The sequence below is a fragment of the Equus caballus genome, chromosome 1, assembly GCF_041296265.1.
Source record: "Equus caballus isolate H_3958 breed thoroughbred chromosome 1, TB-T2T, whole genome shotgun sequence".
Lineage (NCBI taxonomy): Eukaryota > Metazoa > Chordata > Mammalia > Perissodactyla > Equidae > Equus > Equus caballus.
Genome location: NC_091684.1, coordinates 178,491,567 through 178,510,453, shown reverse-complemented (window position 1 = coordinate 178,510,453; position 18,887 = coordinate 178,491,567). Strand labels below are relative to the sequence as shown.

The 18,887-nt window shown below is 37.2% G+C and overlaps 1 protein-coding gene and 1 long non-coding RNA gene across 5 annotated transcripts in view; one reads left to right on the top strand and one right to left on the bottom strand.

The window, feature by feature from the left end:
• Positions 1-5,349, bottom strand: part of LOC138925122 (uncharacterized) — a 33,559-nt gene extending 28,210 nt beyond the window's left edge. The window contains exon 1 of the long non-coding RNA XR_011440902.1: positions 5,230-5,349. This is a non-coding gene — a long non-coding RNA (uncharacterized lncRNA). The remainder of the gene's footprint in view (positions 1-5,229) is intronic.
• NOVA1 (NOVA alternative splicing regulator 1) overlaps positions 4,040-18,887 on the top strand; it is a 148,740-nt gene continuing 133,892 nt past the window's right edge. For 2 of the 4 annotated variants that reach the window (XM_023623356.2, XM_023623352.2), the window contains exons 1-2: positions 4,040-5,051; positions 6,805-6,948. In XM_023623356.2, the coding sequence (XP_023479124.1) occupies positions 4,916-5,051; positions 6,805-6,948 (280 nt within the window). In that variant the 5' untranslated portion in view covers positions 4,040-4,915. Of the gene's footprint in view, positions 5,052-5,325; positions 5,774-6,804; positions 6,949-18,887 lie in introns of those variants that run through there. The other 2 variants (XM_023623362.2, XM_070273923.1) reach the window with 2 other exon arrangements.

Sequence of the window (18,887 nt, the reverse complement as noted above, 5' to 3'; positions counted from 1 at the left end):
TATAAAATATAAAAATTAGATGTTTTTAAGTACTTTAAGCTTTCCAAATTCTTTCATATTTATTTGATCTTCCCAACAATACCTTGCAGTAACAGACAGGCTTCTCATTTTCCTTTTTCCTAATTTTCTGTTGATACTTGTAACAAACTGTTACTGTCTCCCCCATATCTCCTTGCCATTTCAGAGCACACTGGTCTGATTTTCCATCATGGTGAGGGATGTTCCACAACAGAGTGTTAATTCCCCAGCATTTCCAGCCTGTATAAGGGCAGAACAGATTCCAGGTGCCAAAGTCCTCAGAAAAAGATGAAGCTCTTGGCAGTAGGAAGACAGGCCAGCATGCATCGAATTAGCACCCTAGGAATAGACCTCAACCAATGACTGAAGGGAGCTGCTGTACATAGGCCTCAGTTTTCTCGCACTGCGGGTGGGATAATTCCAAGGCTGCTGTTTTAAACAGTTTCCCAGGAAATCCCAGAGAGATGAGGCTCTGTTTGCTCCCAGTCATAACTTGCTTGGTAATTCACCCTTCATTGCCTTCCTTCCATTCCCCGTCTCATCTCTCCAAACCCCTACTGTTTCCTGAAATCACTTCCAAAATAAACTACCTGCACTTGAATCCCTAAATCAGGATCTGCTTCTGGTAGAACACGAACTCAGAAAATATTTTCCCAAAGCATAGGCTGAAGAGACAGATACTCAAGGAGAGGGAGTATTTATGTCCTTTAGCAACAGGACTGATGGTAGGAAAGGCAGGAACATGAAGACAAAGAAACGGGTTCAGGAATATTTGTGGACATCGTCTATCTGTGCTTTCTCTAGAAAGCCAATCATTATTACTGAAAATGGATTACCTTTTGTCCAAGTTGCTCAGACTAAAACTTAAGAAGGAAAAGAACCCCCACTGAAAGCCAATAAAGACTGGCGGTTTTGTTCTTCAGATTAATATCATTTTCTATCATAGTTGCTTAGGTTCCTAACTCATCAACTAATTAAAAGCACACAAGTTCTATTGTGTCTTAAGGTGTTAGAAAATACTATTAAGTTTGCAGTGCCAATTGCTCAGTTAATTAAAAAATAAAATATTTCTTTTCAGAGAATTAAAAGGTCAAATGCTTCGATTATATTTTTCAAAAAGTTCATTCAAACAGTTTATCTGTAGCATAAGAGGTATAGCACACTAAATATTAATAAGCTGGGAGCTGCTTTACTTTTTCATTTCTTCAGTTTTACTAGCTGGTAGAAAATGTAGAAGACAGGTAAAATGTTTATTCAGATGTCTATTTAATCAGAACGGCAGAGGCATATGCAGTGAGAAACGAGGAAGTATAATTTTTTAAAAAGACAACAAAATAAACTAGGGAACGGAGGCTTAATTAGAATGTACTCTCTGATAACCTTCATTGACCAAATCAGCTCACAGCTGACTGATCCTCAGATGTCTGACCAGGTCTCAGGATAATCTCTGTGATTCCTGGCATCATAGCTAGGTTACTACTAAGCCTACTATCCACACTAAAAATCACATCTTCTGCTTCTGGACCCCATGGAGTGGTGGGTAGTATTTAAATATTAAGTCTAAAGAAGGAAATCTGAGAAGCGTCAAAAAAATGCCTTAAGAAAACAGTGCCATGAGTTTACCTCACTAAACTACGTCTATGTATGATGCACTTTAACTTACAAGGCTCATTGTCAATTTAACCTACACGTGGAACAACAAACATTTTCTAAACTACTTTAGAAATATTTTATTTATTTTTAGAAATTTGTTAACCTCAGGTTTTCCAATTCTAAAACTCATTCTTTCCCCAATTCAAAACTACATTCCACTGAATACTTTGCCCAAGCTTTAGTGTAACATAACTTTGAACTGTATTTGTCTTTGAATTATCTTTGTCCCTCATCTTTTACTGTTTCAAAACAATTTAGTAGCAAATCCCGGCCATCTTCTAATTTTTCATTTAAAAACATCCTTACATATTTTCGTACACTTCACAGAACACTTTGATTGCATAATGTCTGGCATAAGCCTATTTCTATCTTGACTATCACATATTTATTCCAAACCCTGTTTTTTTCTCATCACAGCTCCCTCTTCTTCAAATCCAATTCCGTGTATAAATCCTCTTTATTTTGGTCATGAAGGCTATATTGTGGTTTCCTATGACATCACATATCAGATCAAAATTCTGGACTTTGCTTTACAGACCTTTACCAAAATGCACTAACTTACCTGCTTTCCCTTTCTTTCAGCTCTCAGTGAATCTTCCTCCCTGACTTGAGGCAAACGTGTTTTTCATACTCCAGATGAACTTTTATTCCCAAACTAAACGTCATTCTCTTCTTCATTCAGCAGACTGTCATCTGCCTTTCATCCCAATGCCTCCTCGATGCTCCTTCGAATAAAGGATGCTAAGAGTAGGCTTAGTATTCTTTTCCATTCCCTTCTCTGTCAGGAATTAAATTTTATTCTATTTTCTTTGGCTATTGCCTCAGAAATGCAGCTATGCTAGGTTAGACTACAATAGAATTGAGGTGAAGTCCTTTCTGATTCTAGCTTAGTACAAAAGCCATCTTTCAGGATAAAGTGCTGTAGTGCAGAGCATAGGAAAGGAGCATCTTTGTTCTAGAAATCTAGTGAATACGTTTACACCTTTTTACATCTTACAATACATTGCCGTGTCCATTCTCTCATTTGACTCATAAGAATCGTGGGAGGCAGTCCCTGTTTTTAGTGGGAGAGAACCTGAAGCTCTAGTGTAATGCAATATTCAAGAGGATAGACTTTGGAGTCAGGAAGAGCTGAGTTTGAATTATTACTACAATATTTATACCTGTGTGGCTTTGGGTAAATTATTCATATCTCTGAACCTAAACTGTCTCATAAAATGGGGACAGTAATAACTACGTAATATACTGCATATAAAGAGCGTCACATGTAAAGTGGATTGCTTGGCACAAGCAAACACCTAATAAATAGCAACACGTTAAGGGATTTGCCAAAGACACACTTTTAGAACATGCCAGCAAGCACCTGAAACCACGATTTCGGACTCCAAACCCACGCTTTCCACTATTCCTGCTTCTGAGCACACTGATTTAATTAAACTACTAACTTGACGGATGACCTTGAGCAAAATACTTCTCTGAGTCAGTTTACTCATCTGTAAACTGAGTCTTTTCGGACTTTCAGAATCTATGCCAGCGACATTAGATTTTTTTTTTTCTTTCTGTAGCGTCGTAGGGGTGAGGTTCAGGTTCATTATATAGCCAAGACCTGTATAATCATAAGCTGTGCACATTGCAGCGGACTTTATTCCCACACTCGTATATCGTTCAACATTTAGTTTTGTGTATACACTCAGCTGTTGCCCGTCTTCAGTCTGCCTATCAGCGTCTCGTTAAGGGGACACCCAGACCTAGCTTTATTCATTTATATCCCTGCTTGTTCCCGAAAGGATTTAAGGCGGCAAATGACACTGTTAAGTTCCCTAACGATGTCACACAGTGCGAGCAATAAAGACTCTGGATGAAATCAGCCCGTAGAAAACCTCCGATGAGTGAGATGTTCACTAATGTCTTTTACCTAACTCTCAAACGTAAACACGGATACACCTAGCCCGAAGTCCTGGAAGCACACACTTAAGGTTCTTCCCTCAGCTTTCACGCTGTCCCACCCGTTGTCAACGGTCACTCGAATGCCCTTCTCCGACTAGCCAAAACTGTCGCCGCTCCAGTCCCGGCCGGACCCGAGATGCCACCCCGCCCCTTCCCTCCCTCTCAGCCCCAAGTTCCCTGATTGGGAAGGGGCCCGGAGAGCTTTCCCACATTTCCATTTTATTGGCTGCCACGGCTGTCCGTAATCTCTGCTTCCCGCCTTCCCGCCTAGCGCGTTTCTTGGACCCCTCGGTTGCTGCGACAAGCCGCTTACGTTTGCCTGAGCCGTGTTGCCGGGGACCGGCGACCTTTCACCCCTCCCTTCCCACCGGAGCGCCCCGGCCCGCCGCCGGCGCGCGCCCCCGCGCACACGCACGCGCACACACCCTCACGCGCCCCCCCCCTCGTCCCCCCGCCGGTTGCCCCCCCCCCCTGCCCGCCCCCGCCGGCTGAGGCATCGGCGCGGGGAGGCGGCGGCGGCGGCGGCGGCGGCGGCGCTGCTGAGAGGCAGGGACCCGAGCGCGAAGTGTGTGGGAGTCTCCGAACTCGAGCCCGCTCTACCCTCCCCGCGCAGCCATCCCCCTCCCTCCCCGCCGCCCCCCCCACAAGCGGGAGAAATAATGAGCGAGACCGGGCGGCAGCAGCAGCAGCGCCGAGCAGCCCAGGCGGCGGCAGACCCGCTCCGGCAGCGGCGGCGGCGGCAGCACCAGCAGCGGGAGCGAGCGCAGCGCTAGCGCGGCGCGGGGACCGCCGCGCTCCTGCCCGGCTCCGGCCTCCTCCGCGGCCCGCTCCTGCCTCTCTCCGCATCCTCCTCCTTCCCCTCCTCCTGCTCATTCACTCTTTCCCTCGCTCTCCCCTCCTCCTCGGCTTCTCCCCGCGCCCCGCCAGCCCTCGCGCTCCCACTCCCTCTGCCCGTCCTCCCCGCTCCCCTCCTCCCGCTCCTCCGCTCGCCCCTCTCCCTTCTCCACTCTCTCCCCCTCTCTCCTTTCTTCTCCTTCTTTCACCCTCCGTCTCTCACACCCCCTCCATTCCCCTGTCTCCTTTCTGACACTGCACTGCAGCTGCTCCTCAGCCCTGCCCCCTCCCCAGTGAGAACAAACCAGCAACATTGCTTCTTTTCCTAAAGAGATTTCTATTGATCCGATTAAAAAAAAAAAACCTTAAGAAACCCCAAACGCAAAAAAAAAAAAAAAAAAAAAAAAAAAGCCAAAACAAAAGGGAGAAGCTTCTCCCCGTAGCAGCGGCAGGAACTGCAAACATGATGGCGGCAGCTCCCATCCAGCAGAACGGGACCCACACTGGGGTTCCCATAGACCTGGACCCGCCGGACTCGCGGAAAAGGCCGCTGGAAGCCCCCCCTGAAGCCGGCAGCACCAAGAGGACCAATACGGGCGGTGGGTATCGCTTCCACCTCCCCGCTGGCCCCATCCCCCGCCGCCCGCCCCTGCCTCCCTCCCTCCCTCCCAGCGCCCTCCCTCCCTCCCTCCCTCCCGCGGCCGGGACACCTCCAGCCCGAACCCGGCGGCTCCCGCGCCCCTGCCCCGCGCCCCCTCCCCTGCACCTGCCCCGCACCTTGCCGGCCCCGACACATTTCCATTTCTGTGTTTATCATTCATCAAAATGGCGACCGGTTTTTCGGAATAGACCTATCTTTCCATTTAATCGGTCGACAGGCTGACCATTTAAATATCCTAGACCTGGGCAAGGGGGTCCGTTAAGGAGGAGGAGGATGACCCCCGAGTGAGGTGATGGCCGCCCGAAGATGCGCGCTGCATTTAACAGTCTGCTAAAATAAATAAATAAATGGCACTTGGGGAGCGGGCAGCGAATGATCGGGGCGCCGGAGAGTTTTTCTCTCTCCATCCCCTTGCTCTGGGCCACAAGTAGTAGGCAAAATCTTGATGAGTGCACGCTCTTAGCGCACTTAGACCGTCGGGGCAAATATCTCATTGATTTGTCTTCAGGGGTGTGCATACGAGGGTGGGGGTGTCTGGTACTGTGACTTGTTAGTTAACATCCTGCGCTTCCTGGGAAGATGAGTTATAACCGGACCGGTATCGCTTCTTCATTTGCACTGGAGTCATCTTAACAATGCACCCAATGCATCGAGGCAGAGGTGAATTTCTCTACAGCCTGTACATTAGAGACGGATGGGGGTCTTGCGAATGGTACACCCGCAAAATTTGGAACGTTCGTTCACCTAAGGAAGCTGGATTTACCGGGCTGTTTCCTATTTAAGACATGATCAGTTTGACGGAAATTAAAGTTTATGGAGTTGGCTTTATTTTCTAAAACATTTCATTTCCCTCTTTCTTGGTTCATCCACCCCCTCTCGTTTTAAAAATTGTGGTTATTTTGGAGAAGAAACATTATCTGGTCACTTTTAAGTGTATTTGAGATAAATGACTCCTAAGCTTTTTAGTATTGGCAAAATTCTTCTTAAGGTCCTTTAATTAATGAGCTTAAAGGAGATCATGGTAGACTAAGAAGTGCTAAAGAAATACACCAGGATTAGTTAGATTTGCCAGTCCACATCACTTAGAGTTATTTCCTGGCAGTTATTGAAGGCTTGGAATACACCCTACAGTTTGGGTGGATAATTTGGTAGGAGAATGGTTGTTTTGCATACTTTAAGTGGGATATAGGCAATGGCTGATAGTAGCCCTTATGTGTTTGCTAATGTCAAACAAATATAGCTCATCGCTATTTACAGTCGTTTTATTTATTTATTTTACGGTATGTTAAGTGAAGGTTTGTCAGCGTAGAAATCTGTGAAGTTTTGTTAAAGGGTCAGTTCATTCCGTTTTACCATAGTAACTACAGATAGAATTGGAAGTCTTCCATGTTTGGAATAACAACTGGAATTTATTCATCAGTTTCTACAGTGCTGCAAAATAATAGAACATGTTTCGATTTTCATTCCAAGTTTGAAATTATAAATCCTCCAAGATGGGAAACATTTTGTACATATTTATTTTTCAGTGTAATTGGCTTATTTTTTGTCCTTAAAAATTCTTTTTAACCCCATATTTCCTGCAGCTGTATGCCCAGTGTTTTAATTGCTGTTTTTCTCTCTTGAGGGTGGAGAAGGGGTGCAAACTTTTAAATGATCGTGTTAACGAAGTATATTTCTTTGCATTTTTTCAGAAGACGGCCAGTATTTTCTAAAGGTTCTCATACCTAGCTATGCTGCTGGATCTATAATTGGAAAGGGAGGACAGACAATTGTTCAGTTGCAAAAAGAAACTGGAGCCACCATCAAGCTGTCTAAGTCCAAAGATTTTTATCCAGGTAGGTGCAATGGTGAAGAGATTGTTTGCTAAATCCCCCAGGAAAGAAAGAGAAGATCTACGTGTGTTCTGTGCTGTATTGAAAGAAATCCTTAGTGGTGTAGACTTTATTTTATATGTATTTGCTGTATTAGAGGAAAAATTGTAAAAATTGTTCCACTGTTGATTATGTCTTGTTTCTATAATTGATCTACTTGTCTGTGATTTAGACAAATTGCGAGATGAGTCTTCTGGGCATTTCTAAATACTTCTTTCTAATTAGGAAAAAACTCTAAAATGTAAAGATAGAAACCTGGACAGCTGGCATCAGGAAATAGGGTTCTTCTGAAGTTTTCAGACACCATTGTAATGACAATTAGTCTAGAATGAATTCAGAAGAGGGGGGTAGGAAGGCTTCTTAAATAATGGACCATTTACTTCTAAATCCATTATGTACCTCTTTCTGCTTCATTGCTTTGTTTGTTGGCCCTGGAGTGAAGTAAAGAGGACAAATGCTGCTTCTTCAGATTTGTAGAATATTACGTTTTTAATGTAATTGTAACAAAGAAATATATTATTATGTAAGAAGTAAAAGAATGCCTCAAGATTTGTGTTACTTAAGAGCTGTATTTGATTAAAGTATGTTCACAGTTTGTGTAGTACTATAACCCACTGGAACATGGCAAGTTTCCTGGGTGGTACAATTTTTGTATTGTACTTTTCAGTGTGCTTTTTTAAAATTTCAAATGTTATACAGTTCTGCATGTTTCCCTTTTTCTCTTTTTATTATTTTGCTACTTAATATATGGATTTTAAGCTTCATTGGAAAATCTGCATAATTGAATAGTGTATCCCCAGATAAAACATTAACTGATTCGCTTTTACCTAGATGTAGCTTCTGCCTTTTTTTTGGTTATTTCATCTTTATGGGCATAAAAAATATTTATTCAGTGCTGAGGGGACCGATACTGCTAATTTTTTTTTTTTTTCCTGGTGGAAAAGGAAAGCTGATTTGCTTTCAATGATCTAATTCAGTAAGAGTTCTTTAATACAGCAAAGACATCTGGCATGAATGTAAGCAGAACATTTGGAGGATTTCTTTTTCGTAGCCAATCGCTTGGTGGTAGAAAATGGACCATTATGCTAGATAAGGAGGTTTTAGAATGGTTGAAGCTATCATTTAGTTATGTAAATTACATATAATATATTTGTAAACCTTAAATTTGTTAAACTAAGCAGTAGTGTATTAGGTATGATGTCCTTTGAAAGTTTGTTTCCTGTGAGTGTAGTTTTCTAGATGGCTTTCCTTGTCTCTCAAAGTTTCCTTATACATTAAGAAAGTTTGCTAACATATTCACATTCATATGTTTAAAAGATATATTATGATGAAAAAATCAATGTGGAATTGTGAAAACTCTTAGTACAAATAAAAGCACTCAAAAGAGCTTGATTGCAGAATTAATAACGTGATAGTTCTAGGAAAAACGCTGCAATGGTAAATTAAATTCACTGTCAATAGATGAAAATGAAATAGTTTTTTTGCATTATACATGAGGTGGTATCAGATGTGCAGGGATGTTACAGAAAATTGGTGTTTATCATGGATATTCCAAATAGTAAATTAAATGTCTTTTCATTTGAATGTAGTTAATTTTCAGTGGGTTGGAAAGGGTGCACCAAGAATTAGATCTTTTGTTTTTAGTCCACTTAGTCATGTATTTTTTTCTTACTACATTGAAATTGCTTATTTTATTTATAGTTTTGAGGCAGTTATTCTATATAGAGCAAGAATATCCGTTGGAAGACTGGAGTGCGTTGAATAAAATTTTGTGTGTAGTGACGTAACCTGCTCAAATGTGAGTTGAAATGTCTGGATAAAAGAAAGCTTCTACTCTGCCTGTAACAGGTGGAAACCAATCACACACTTGGAATCGATTTTAAGGATAAAATAAAGCCTCGTAATTTATAAGAAGCTTTAATAACTCTGAACGCTTTGTATTTAAATATGATTTTAACTAGGTTATTACCTGTTCGGACAGATACATCTCTCTTCTGATAGGCTTTAATTTTAGTAGTCTTTCTGTTCACACTTGGCCACAAGCCTCTGGAATTGTCTAAGGTGCTGGTATTCTTCAACATAACAGCCTCTGAGCTACTTTCAGCTTCTCTTACTCAGATATACTTAAGGGATGCTTACCTTGCTCATCTCAGATAGTATAAATTATAAAACTGTGATGTATATCACTGAGTTATAAGGACTTTCGTGTAGGCTTATGCAGTAATTCGGAAGCCCATTTTTGTGTGTTTCATATATGTATTTATGACTCTTCTATTAGAATGTGTATGCCTGATGTTTATTTCATGAAGCATTTTCCTGTTTCTCATTTGCTAAGACAGTGTATTTGGGGAAAAGTATACTTTAGTTGTGTAACCTAATGGATTTTCTCAAAACCTAAGTTTTGAAACAGAGTGTAATTGTGTTCGGAAGGTTTAGTTAAAACATTGGTGTGTTTGAGACAAACTTTCTTCAGGATATACAGTGCAGAGCACAGACACAGTTTGGAGATATTTTAATAAATTTCGACTCAAATGATATGTGCATTGTTAATGCTATAGCCAATATAATCTCCTCACATTTGTCATATTTGTTTTCCTTTTTTTTGCTCAGGTTATATCTTTAAAATGTCTTAAGCAACCTGGCCTTTCTGAGTAATTTTTTGATATTTATGGTTGAAATGAAGAAAACATTTTTGCACGTTAAATGGTATGAATTTAGAATTTGTAGAACCGTATATTGCATTGTGTATTTCATCATGTCATATATTTAATTTGGGAAATTGTATGATGAGGATTGTAAAGTGTGTTTTTCCGTTATTAGAATCAGAAAAAAGATCTACAAGTAGTTTTATTTTACTTTTTCCTGTGATGTGTAATTCATTTATCTGTTTTTAAAAATCTAAATTTTACAGAATACTAACTTATCACTGGTGGTTTATGAATATATCTTTTTTTCTTACCTGATTAAAGCAACTTAATTTGATTTATCTATATATCCTTTTTATGATTAGCTTACCTAAAGTTGTTGCCTTGAAGTAAAAAAGCAGCTTTCTCATTTGGGGAAAATATGCATTGGGGAATGTATGCATTTTCAGAATGGCGCTACTGTTCTTTTATTTTATTTGGCATCTGAAGATGTGTTTAGTTTTTGTTAATAAATAGATTGATTTGATCTGTTAAAAATTATTTAATGAATGATTCAGGTAGGTAATCAGAAGAACTTATCGAATACATTATTGGTTGGAAATAGTAAAGGATATTTTCATGCATTCTTTAGATTTTAGAACACTTCATAGTGTACCTATTTTTATTCCGTTATATGACACTGGGGATATTCATTGGATCAATCAAACAGGAACCCTTCACTATCGTCTTGGCATACATTTGTGTGTATTTTACACTTTTCATATTTGTGGTTATAAAACTGGATCATGTTTAATGTAAAATATTTCCTTTTGTGGTCTGTTAAAATTTGAACTTACCATTCCTAGATATATTATATCTTAATTTTATCGCTATCCAACTTGGGTGATGCTTTTCATAAAAATCAGAAACCATTTGTATGTTACATTTTTTAAAATCATAAAAAAGCAAAATGTAAGTGAATTTTTTTTTTTAGTGAAGGAAATTCCCCACACCGCCTTAACTTTGACATGGAGAAAATTCTGTGGCCAATTTAACCTTTAGGATTGGGATTGTATAAGAATAATCAGTTTTTTGGAAATCCGGAGTTAATGATGTTTAAAATAGATCACTTCTTATGTTTTACATTGTTGAAGGAAGAGTATTATGATATTGGTAATATAATGTGAATACTTTTGTTATAGCTTCTAAAAGTTGCAGTTTATCATCTTTGGTCTTAGATGCAGAACATTTTAGAAATTTGTAGGTATATTATTTTAAGGCAAAATTAGTAGATAAATAGAACTGCAACGAGTAGAAAATAAAGTAATATCCTTTCCAGTGTTGTTGCGTTTAATAGAATAGTTATCATTACACTGTGCTATACGTTTAATTTTAGTATGATCAAAGTTGCTGACACATAACGTATTTTTCTTTAAATCTTAAAGTTCTGCTGTTGGTATTTGTCATACTACCTATTGTTGTGAGTTACTTCATATTTTGTCTCTCTATATCCTCAATTGAAGGAGGAACCGTAATCTTTCACTTAGACGTTCATATATCTCTAAAAATTTGCTGTATTTTTAATACTTCATTTCTCATTTCAAGGAATAGAAAATCGTGACATGCAAAGGAGTGTTACTGGCATAGGACAGTCTATATTGAAATTGTAGTTTGTGAAAGATACAATTTTTATACTTATGTAAGCAAATGTTTTGTGGCATGGAATTTTTAGAAAGTTTGAATGAGCATTAAAAACCTTAGCTGTTCATTTTATTTGATTCTTTTTTGATTCATTCTGATGTTGTGTCTTCTGTCGTCGGTTTAGTAAGTTATGGAGCATCATTAATTTACGCTGTTGGTGTTTACGTGGATTATATAGTGCAACGTCACTTTGAAATTTGCTATTTGAAGCCTTCTGGATTTTGGAAAAATAGCTCATTTAAAATTTGTGACACTGTAAGGAAATACAATACATCTAACAATGTTGCCTTGCAAATACCACCCCCAAAGGATTTCAGGAATAGTTTAGAAATAGTGAACACAATTGGTGAAATAGTTCAATATTTATGTATTGAAGATGTTTTGTATAATATACAGAGAGGAAAATGATCTGTGCCTTGGGAGCTCTAAGCAGTATGTGGTATCACTAAAAACCTGAGCAACAAACCACCAATCAAAAACTTGTCTATCTTATAGTTCTTTTCTTTTCTTTTGCTCTGGCTTAACAGAATTAATTTTTTAAGCTCTTGAATGACACAAATAACATTTGTTGGATGAAATATGCCACTTGTTAACTAAAATTCAGCACTTAATAAACGTTTTTCCTTTTTGTTTTTGTACCATAGAGTCTAGTCTGAGTTCTTTCCAGTTTAGTGGAGCTGTGTTTTAAAGCACAACTTTTATGAGCAAGTGCAGCTTTTCAAAATAAAATTGGGGGGACGAGGGTGGGAGATTTGTGCTTGATTGCCATCTCATTTCCATCTTTGGATACAGCTCTAGCCTAAAGTTAAAACAACATCTGCAGAGATCTGACTGACAAACATCTCTCTGGGACTCGTCACTGCAGCCTGCAGCAGGTGCATTCAGCTTTGCAGTCTTTTCCAAAAAGAGGTTAGTTTGTTCTAACATTTATCGGTAGACCAGTGGGAGTAAATGACTAGAGAGAAGAGGTTGGTTGTCACTTGTCCAGTGCTGGGATCCTACAGGTAATTGGACTGGACTGGCGGGAACCGCAGCAACGTGTGTCTCACACTGCATGCAGCTGCCATGCAGCTTAATTAACCTGACCCTCAGAGACTGAAGTGTCACGGTGTAAAACGCAACACGCGAGAAATGAAGCAGTCCTTTTCAGTACTTCCTGATGCCTGGGTGGGGGAAGTTTCTATTCTCTTCATCATCTTCTTTAAAGATATGGCATCAGTTTTTCCATGTTTTTGGTATGGAAATATTTGAAACTAAAATGATTTCTCTGGCTCTGATAGCATTCACATAAAAAGCAGATGGGGGCTTTAGGTATAAAAGTCAAAAAGAAAATAGCGTTAAGTCCGAAGTATTTAAATTTCCCCATTCCACAAGTACTTTTTCAAATCATGAGTGAGCGGAAATAAGTGAGAGTACATTGTAGTTCTTTCTTTTTTTAATCTTAGATTAACGTTCATTTATTTTTAAGGAGAAATAACCCATGTAAAATTAAGTTGTCTCTTTTTAGTGTGTTAGGGGCTTTGGCGAGCAAACTTTGCTGAGTGTTTTGAAGTGTTCCAACAAACAAGACAGGTATATCATTAAAAATATTTTTGGGATGTTTCAACATAATATAGGAGTGCTGTTGAAATGATTCTTTACTACCCTTTATTACAAGTAAATTAAATTTTGATTCATTTAATAAAAACTCTAAAAATTTAGTCTGTCATTTATTTCTATTGTTTTACATTTGTTAATCTGTTTGAAATACTGACTTACAATATGCTTTCATGGCAAGTATAGAAGTTTCGTGTGTGTTCTAATAGTACTCCCAATTAATGTAGGTGTTTCATCACAGCCCCGTTTATTAATAGCCCCTTGGATGGAAAGCAATTCCTAAGGTAAAAATGTCTTTAAATTAAATCTGGCAAGGTGCTATACTACTTTAAAATAATTCAGAACTTAAAAATATCATTTGGAGTCTTTGTGAAGCATTTTTGTAGTTTTGACTTTTCTGTTTTACTAATTTGAATTTTTTGGTATCCATTGAATATAATTTGTGAATTACCCAAGAGTAATTAAGTTTTGGAGTTTGCACAGATTTTTTGTAACCTCTATACTTGTCTTGAAGGAATTTTTACCAGTATTGCCAATAACTGTTTAATTCTGAAGTTGCTGTTTGTAACAAAAGTCTTTTAAATTTTATTTTAATTAAATTATGAATAGTTGGTAACTTTTTGGTAAATAGTAATATAAATAGTAATTATGGGAAATGAGACTAGAATAATCATCTCCAGAAGTCAAGAGAATCATTCCACAATTTTAAACATATTTCATTTTTCAGTTAAGATTTTTCTTTTTTGACATTGTGGACTATTGTTTTGTTATTAATTCTCATTAATATAAAAATGATTCTTTAAAATTTCATATATATCCTTCATCATTTTAAAATTGATAAAGAATGGTGAGAATAAACATTTTAAGACTACAAAGTTAATAAAAAGGAATATTTGTACACTGACAAAATTTTTGAGATATTTTCAATATTTACTAAGTTTCAAACCACTATATGGATATCCTTTTCCATAACAAAACTTGGTCATGAAAACACACAATATCTGCACTCCATTATTGGTCTTTTGCTGCTTCCTGTGGGGCCTGTCATAGTGTCATTGACAGGACCAGATGAAAAATGAAATCAGTATCTTGAGTTTTTTAACAACAAAATGATTCAGGTAAGATTATGTGGTGTGGAAAATAAAACTTTTTTTACCCTTCTTACACTAATTTTATTCAATAATTGATATTTAAAAAAATATTTTTCTTTCTTATTTGAAGACCTGTTATATGTTTTAGTGATGTTCAGTATATTTGTAATTTCTAGTGAATTTTAGTCTGAACTCAGTAATTTTTAAATTTTGGACTGTAGTTCTTTTTTTACTTATGAAACAGCATACTTTTTGAAGTTTGAGGAATAACTTTTCTTTCTGTTTTAAAGATTTTTGAAAATAGCTGTACATTGGAAGCCCCATAATTCTTTTGCAGAATGAATTTTCCCAGAATGAACTTAATAATTAAATACGACTTCAAATCCTGCATCCCCTCTAGGATATAATAAATGCTGACTCTCAGTTGATTCAATTTTTAAAAATGATTCTTATCTTAAAGAAGAAAGTTGTCTTCATTTAAATTGTTAATAATTTGCTGCTCTAGAAATTAGATTTGGCGGTGACTGTTTTAAGATCTGGTAATTTGGGGGCAGAGCAGAATAGAAGGAATGGCGTAGTGCATTTCATTAACGTAGAATAGTAGAGAGTGTGGTACGTGTTTTTGTTTTTGTTTTATGTTACTAAACATTTTAGAAGAACTGTAGCCTTTCAAATTTGGTTATATTCACTCTTAAAATACTTGTTTTTGAAGGAGTTAGTGTTGGAAGCCAGTGAGGTCTTACTTAGAGACTGTTCATTCGCATACTTAATTTTAATTATTCTTTGTAAAATTCTTGCTTTTATTTTTCTAAGACTTACAGTTTTTAAAAAATTTGAAAGTACAATCTTTTAAAAAACCCAGTTTCATTCTTTAGTGTGAGAGGTGTCTGGAAGCTTTTGTCTGGTTAATTATCGTGTGTATATATCAGATGCTTCCTCTGAGCCCTTGTGCAGACAGCTCTTTGGTCATCATGACTTAGAATTATTACAAAGTGTCTTTTCTTTGTAAAGGAATATAGACATGTTTTATTTTACCCTAAAAAGTTGTGCTTTGTTACTGTCTCCTTAAGTTTTGTTTTAAATTTTTTATATTATATGGCATCTTCGTCAAAGACTTACTAAGGGCACTTAGGAGTAATGAAGAAGCTTTCCATTTAAAGAGATTGGAAAAATCGTGAAATTGTGGAACTAGATGAAAGGAGCGGAGCTTAGATAGGATCTTGTCTAGGATCTTCATTTACCAGTTGAGAAAACCAAGAGATTAAGTGATATACGCCAATAATTGTCCTGTAACTTCTAGATATGTTTTCTGAGTTTGTGATACAATTGTAGTAGGTACTTCATGCTCTTCTTATTTTGCTCTACTCTTTGTTTTCCCCCCTCCCTTTTTGGATATGACTCACTGAGGAAGTAAGTCTTCACTTTTTCCCCTTCCTACTTGCAAAATGAATATGCCCCTTTTGGATATGACTCTCTGGGGAAATGTCCTCACTTTTTCTCTTTCCTAGTTGTAAAATCAATATGCCCCCTTTTTTAAAACTAAGTTGAAATCACAGTAGTTATTTTATGGTAATTTTTTGTTGTTGGTTTGCTACATTGAAGGACCAGAGACAGTTGCTCCTCGTCATTACCACACGTTAAAAAAAGAAAGATATGATAGATTTTATTGCCTGGAATATAGCCTGGTCGTTTTCTGTTTTCCCCTAATTATGATGTTTGAAAATGGCAATATTTTCAGGGCAATTTGATTTCGGTGGCTTCGTTACTTTTCTTCATTTGCAAAGTTCTTTTTGGGGAGAGTGGAGCTTGTTTCCACTGTTTCTTAGCTCAACTTTTTACTTTTGGTTAAACAGAGTGTTGATGTTGATTAAAAAAAACTGTACTTTCTAAGTCAAATTCTGTTTTTAAGGATATATATTTTTTCCATCTTTTTATGAGTTAGAAAAATTTCCTTAAATATTGCATATTTGGCTGGGTATTCATAACAGTTGGTTTTAAAAGGACAAAATATTATGATTAAAAAATAAACATGAGGCTAATTATAAGACAATCTAAGTAAAAGTGAAGATATATTCTACAATAATTATTAATTTAAAAAACATCAGTATTTTCTCTTTTTGTCTATTCATTTCATTAAATTGGTCCCCTTCTCAGTTAATTAGAATTCTGGTATTGTTTGCCGTGCATTATAGGCGTGACTACTTTCTAACAAAGTACTTAACGTGAGTTTGAAGATGTTTTTCCTTCACGGCTTTAAATTAAAACAAAAAATCTTGTGTGATGGTCTTTACTTCCATCAATTGAATAATTGAATTAAGCTCCATTGGTGTGAAGGAATTTGTCCTCCTTCGTGCCTGCTGCTACATATGCTGTATGTTTCAGCGCTTTAAACATAGGTGGCACTTGAAATTTAAAGGAATGTATGTGGGAATGAATGAATGACCAATCTGAGGCTTTTACTTGTGAAGTGGTCGTATAATATCAATACAGTGGAGGTGGAAGTAATTCATCTTTAGTTTTTCATTCTATTTCTGGTTTCCTTTGATGAAGGGTAAGTGTGTGTGTATAAAATCGGTAATTTGGATAAGTGAACTAATGAGTTCAAAAATTCACACAAAACACAAACAAGAAATGGCCATAGAAGTGTTAGAACAAGGCTGGGCCAGGTATTAAGGAAGAAGATGGGGTCTGATAGGGGAATTTCCTTTCTATTTAGCATGTTGTCTTTGTGAAGAAAACGGAAAGCCAGTATTATGGAGAGTAGGTCAAAGTCATCTCCAACATGAAGATCACTTTTAAAATATTCTGACTTAAGCAACATGAGTCTAATGAATATTTATTTATTAATAAAGTAATTAAAAGTACCTACATTACAAGATTTTGTAGCTATAGCACATTCTAGTTTGCTTACTGCCTCACGGCTACTTGAGCAGTAAGGAACAGCCTACTGCTGACATTTTTTTGAGACACCTTGAAAATCAAGGATTTTTAGAGAAATGCATGAAACACAAGTGTTTTTCTTGTATTAATACATTGCTTTTTGCTACAATAAACCAATGAAACATCTAAGACTTAATAGATAGATCTATTTAGTCTCATGCTTAGTCCCCTACATTTTTATAAATTCCATTTATTTTTTGAAAAGCTGGTGGAATTAAAATAACTCTATCTTAGTATTTCTTTCCCTGCTGCTTTCCCTGCCTTTCCCTGCCGCCATGGCCAGATTTTAACATTTCCATAGATGTTTATGCCCCCCTTTGGGGTTAGGAGTAGGTATACAATGCTCTGAAGATCTTACTCTCAAGCAGGGAAGCAATAAGAAACAACAAAGATGAAGACCTGGTTATAGTAACTTTTGATAATTATATAATGATAGAATTATGTCTCAGAGTTGAAACCACCTCTGTCAGTGGCAGAGCTTGAGAGCAGAGGGTTGACTTCAAAGCGAGCTGATGGTTTTGAGAGTTGCATTTTAACTTGCTTGGTGGACAAGAGTGGAGGGTCATTTGAAGCAGAGAGATAAAATTTAGCCATGGAGATATGAAAAATTCCTGATATTTCCAGGATTACAAAAGGAGTTTGGTGTTATTGGAATAAAAGTGGATATTATTGTAGGGGGAGAGTGGGGACAGGGATATATTATGGATATTTGTTTAGATAAGAGAAAATATTACATATAAAAAAAGAGTTTGAAAAATAATCATCTTGGAAATATTCATTAGCAAGAACTATTGTAAAGAAAAAATATATCTGTCTATAAAATGATCGTAGTACTGTAATTAAATATATGTCTATTTATATAAATGTAAATACGTGATACTTGTACATTGGAGGAAGGACTGTCCTAGTTATGGAAGAGCAGAGTTGAGTAGTAGATTGAGGAGTCTGGCTTTCTGCTTAGGCAATATAAGTAGAATTAAAGAGAAGACTAACTTGTTTAGAAAGGAAAAGACTAAGGGAAAGGTGAGGCAACTAGGGAGACAGAAAAGAGAGAAGAAATATGAGAGCTGTCTTTTCTTAAGCAGTTATGTGCTAAGTGTAGAAGAAAAAGAGTCTGGGGACGGACTGAAGGACACATGTCAGTGGGCAATGTTCTGCTGCGTTCAGGAAAGCTCTGGAGAGAGTGATGTATTTGTTCAGTGTGACACACCCTGTTGTCTACGCAGGTGCATTTAACGTTAGCAACTTGAATGGTTTCTTTTACTAGGTTGCTTTGCCTTCACAGCTGTTTAGAATCATAGCTGATAAAATTTTTCTGGTTTCTTAAATTTTATGGATATGTAGACCTTTCTAACTCTCTTGGCATGTGAACAGATACATTCATTTTTAATTTGATGAAAATTAGTGATTTGTACAGTGTGCGCATTTTTTTATGTGTGAATTTGATGCCGTTCAAACACTAAAGTTTTGGTGTATGATAGAAGCAGTGGTATGCGTTACGTCAATGAAAATGAGAATTGAATCTTATTCATTGTTAGTGGGTTCTCTGTTACGTAATTATTTTGTTTGGAATTTCAGTTGATTATTGAGATTCAGCAGGATTCTCTATCATTGATAAATATTTATTTTATATAAGAATCAGTCTTAATCGATACTCTCTCTCAAATTCAGATGAATTAAAAAGATGACTGTGAAAAATATGGCACTGTTTTTCCACTTAGAAAATGAAATTAAAAATCTATCTAGCATTTTATACTGATTTGTGAAATTATTGGCTAGTTGTGTAGAGAAACATTAAAAAATTGAACAGCTGAAGTGACGTTAAGCACCAGATGGGGATTTGAAATAAAAATATTCGCTGTGTAATCTTTATTTAAGTGCTATTCATAATTCAGTAATACCAGTTGTATAACTCAAGGTTGCATTCAATATAAAAAGGAAGCATAAGTAA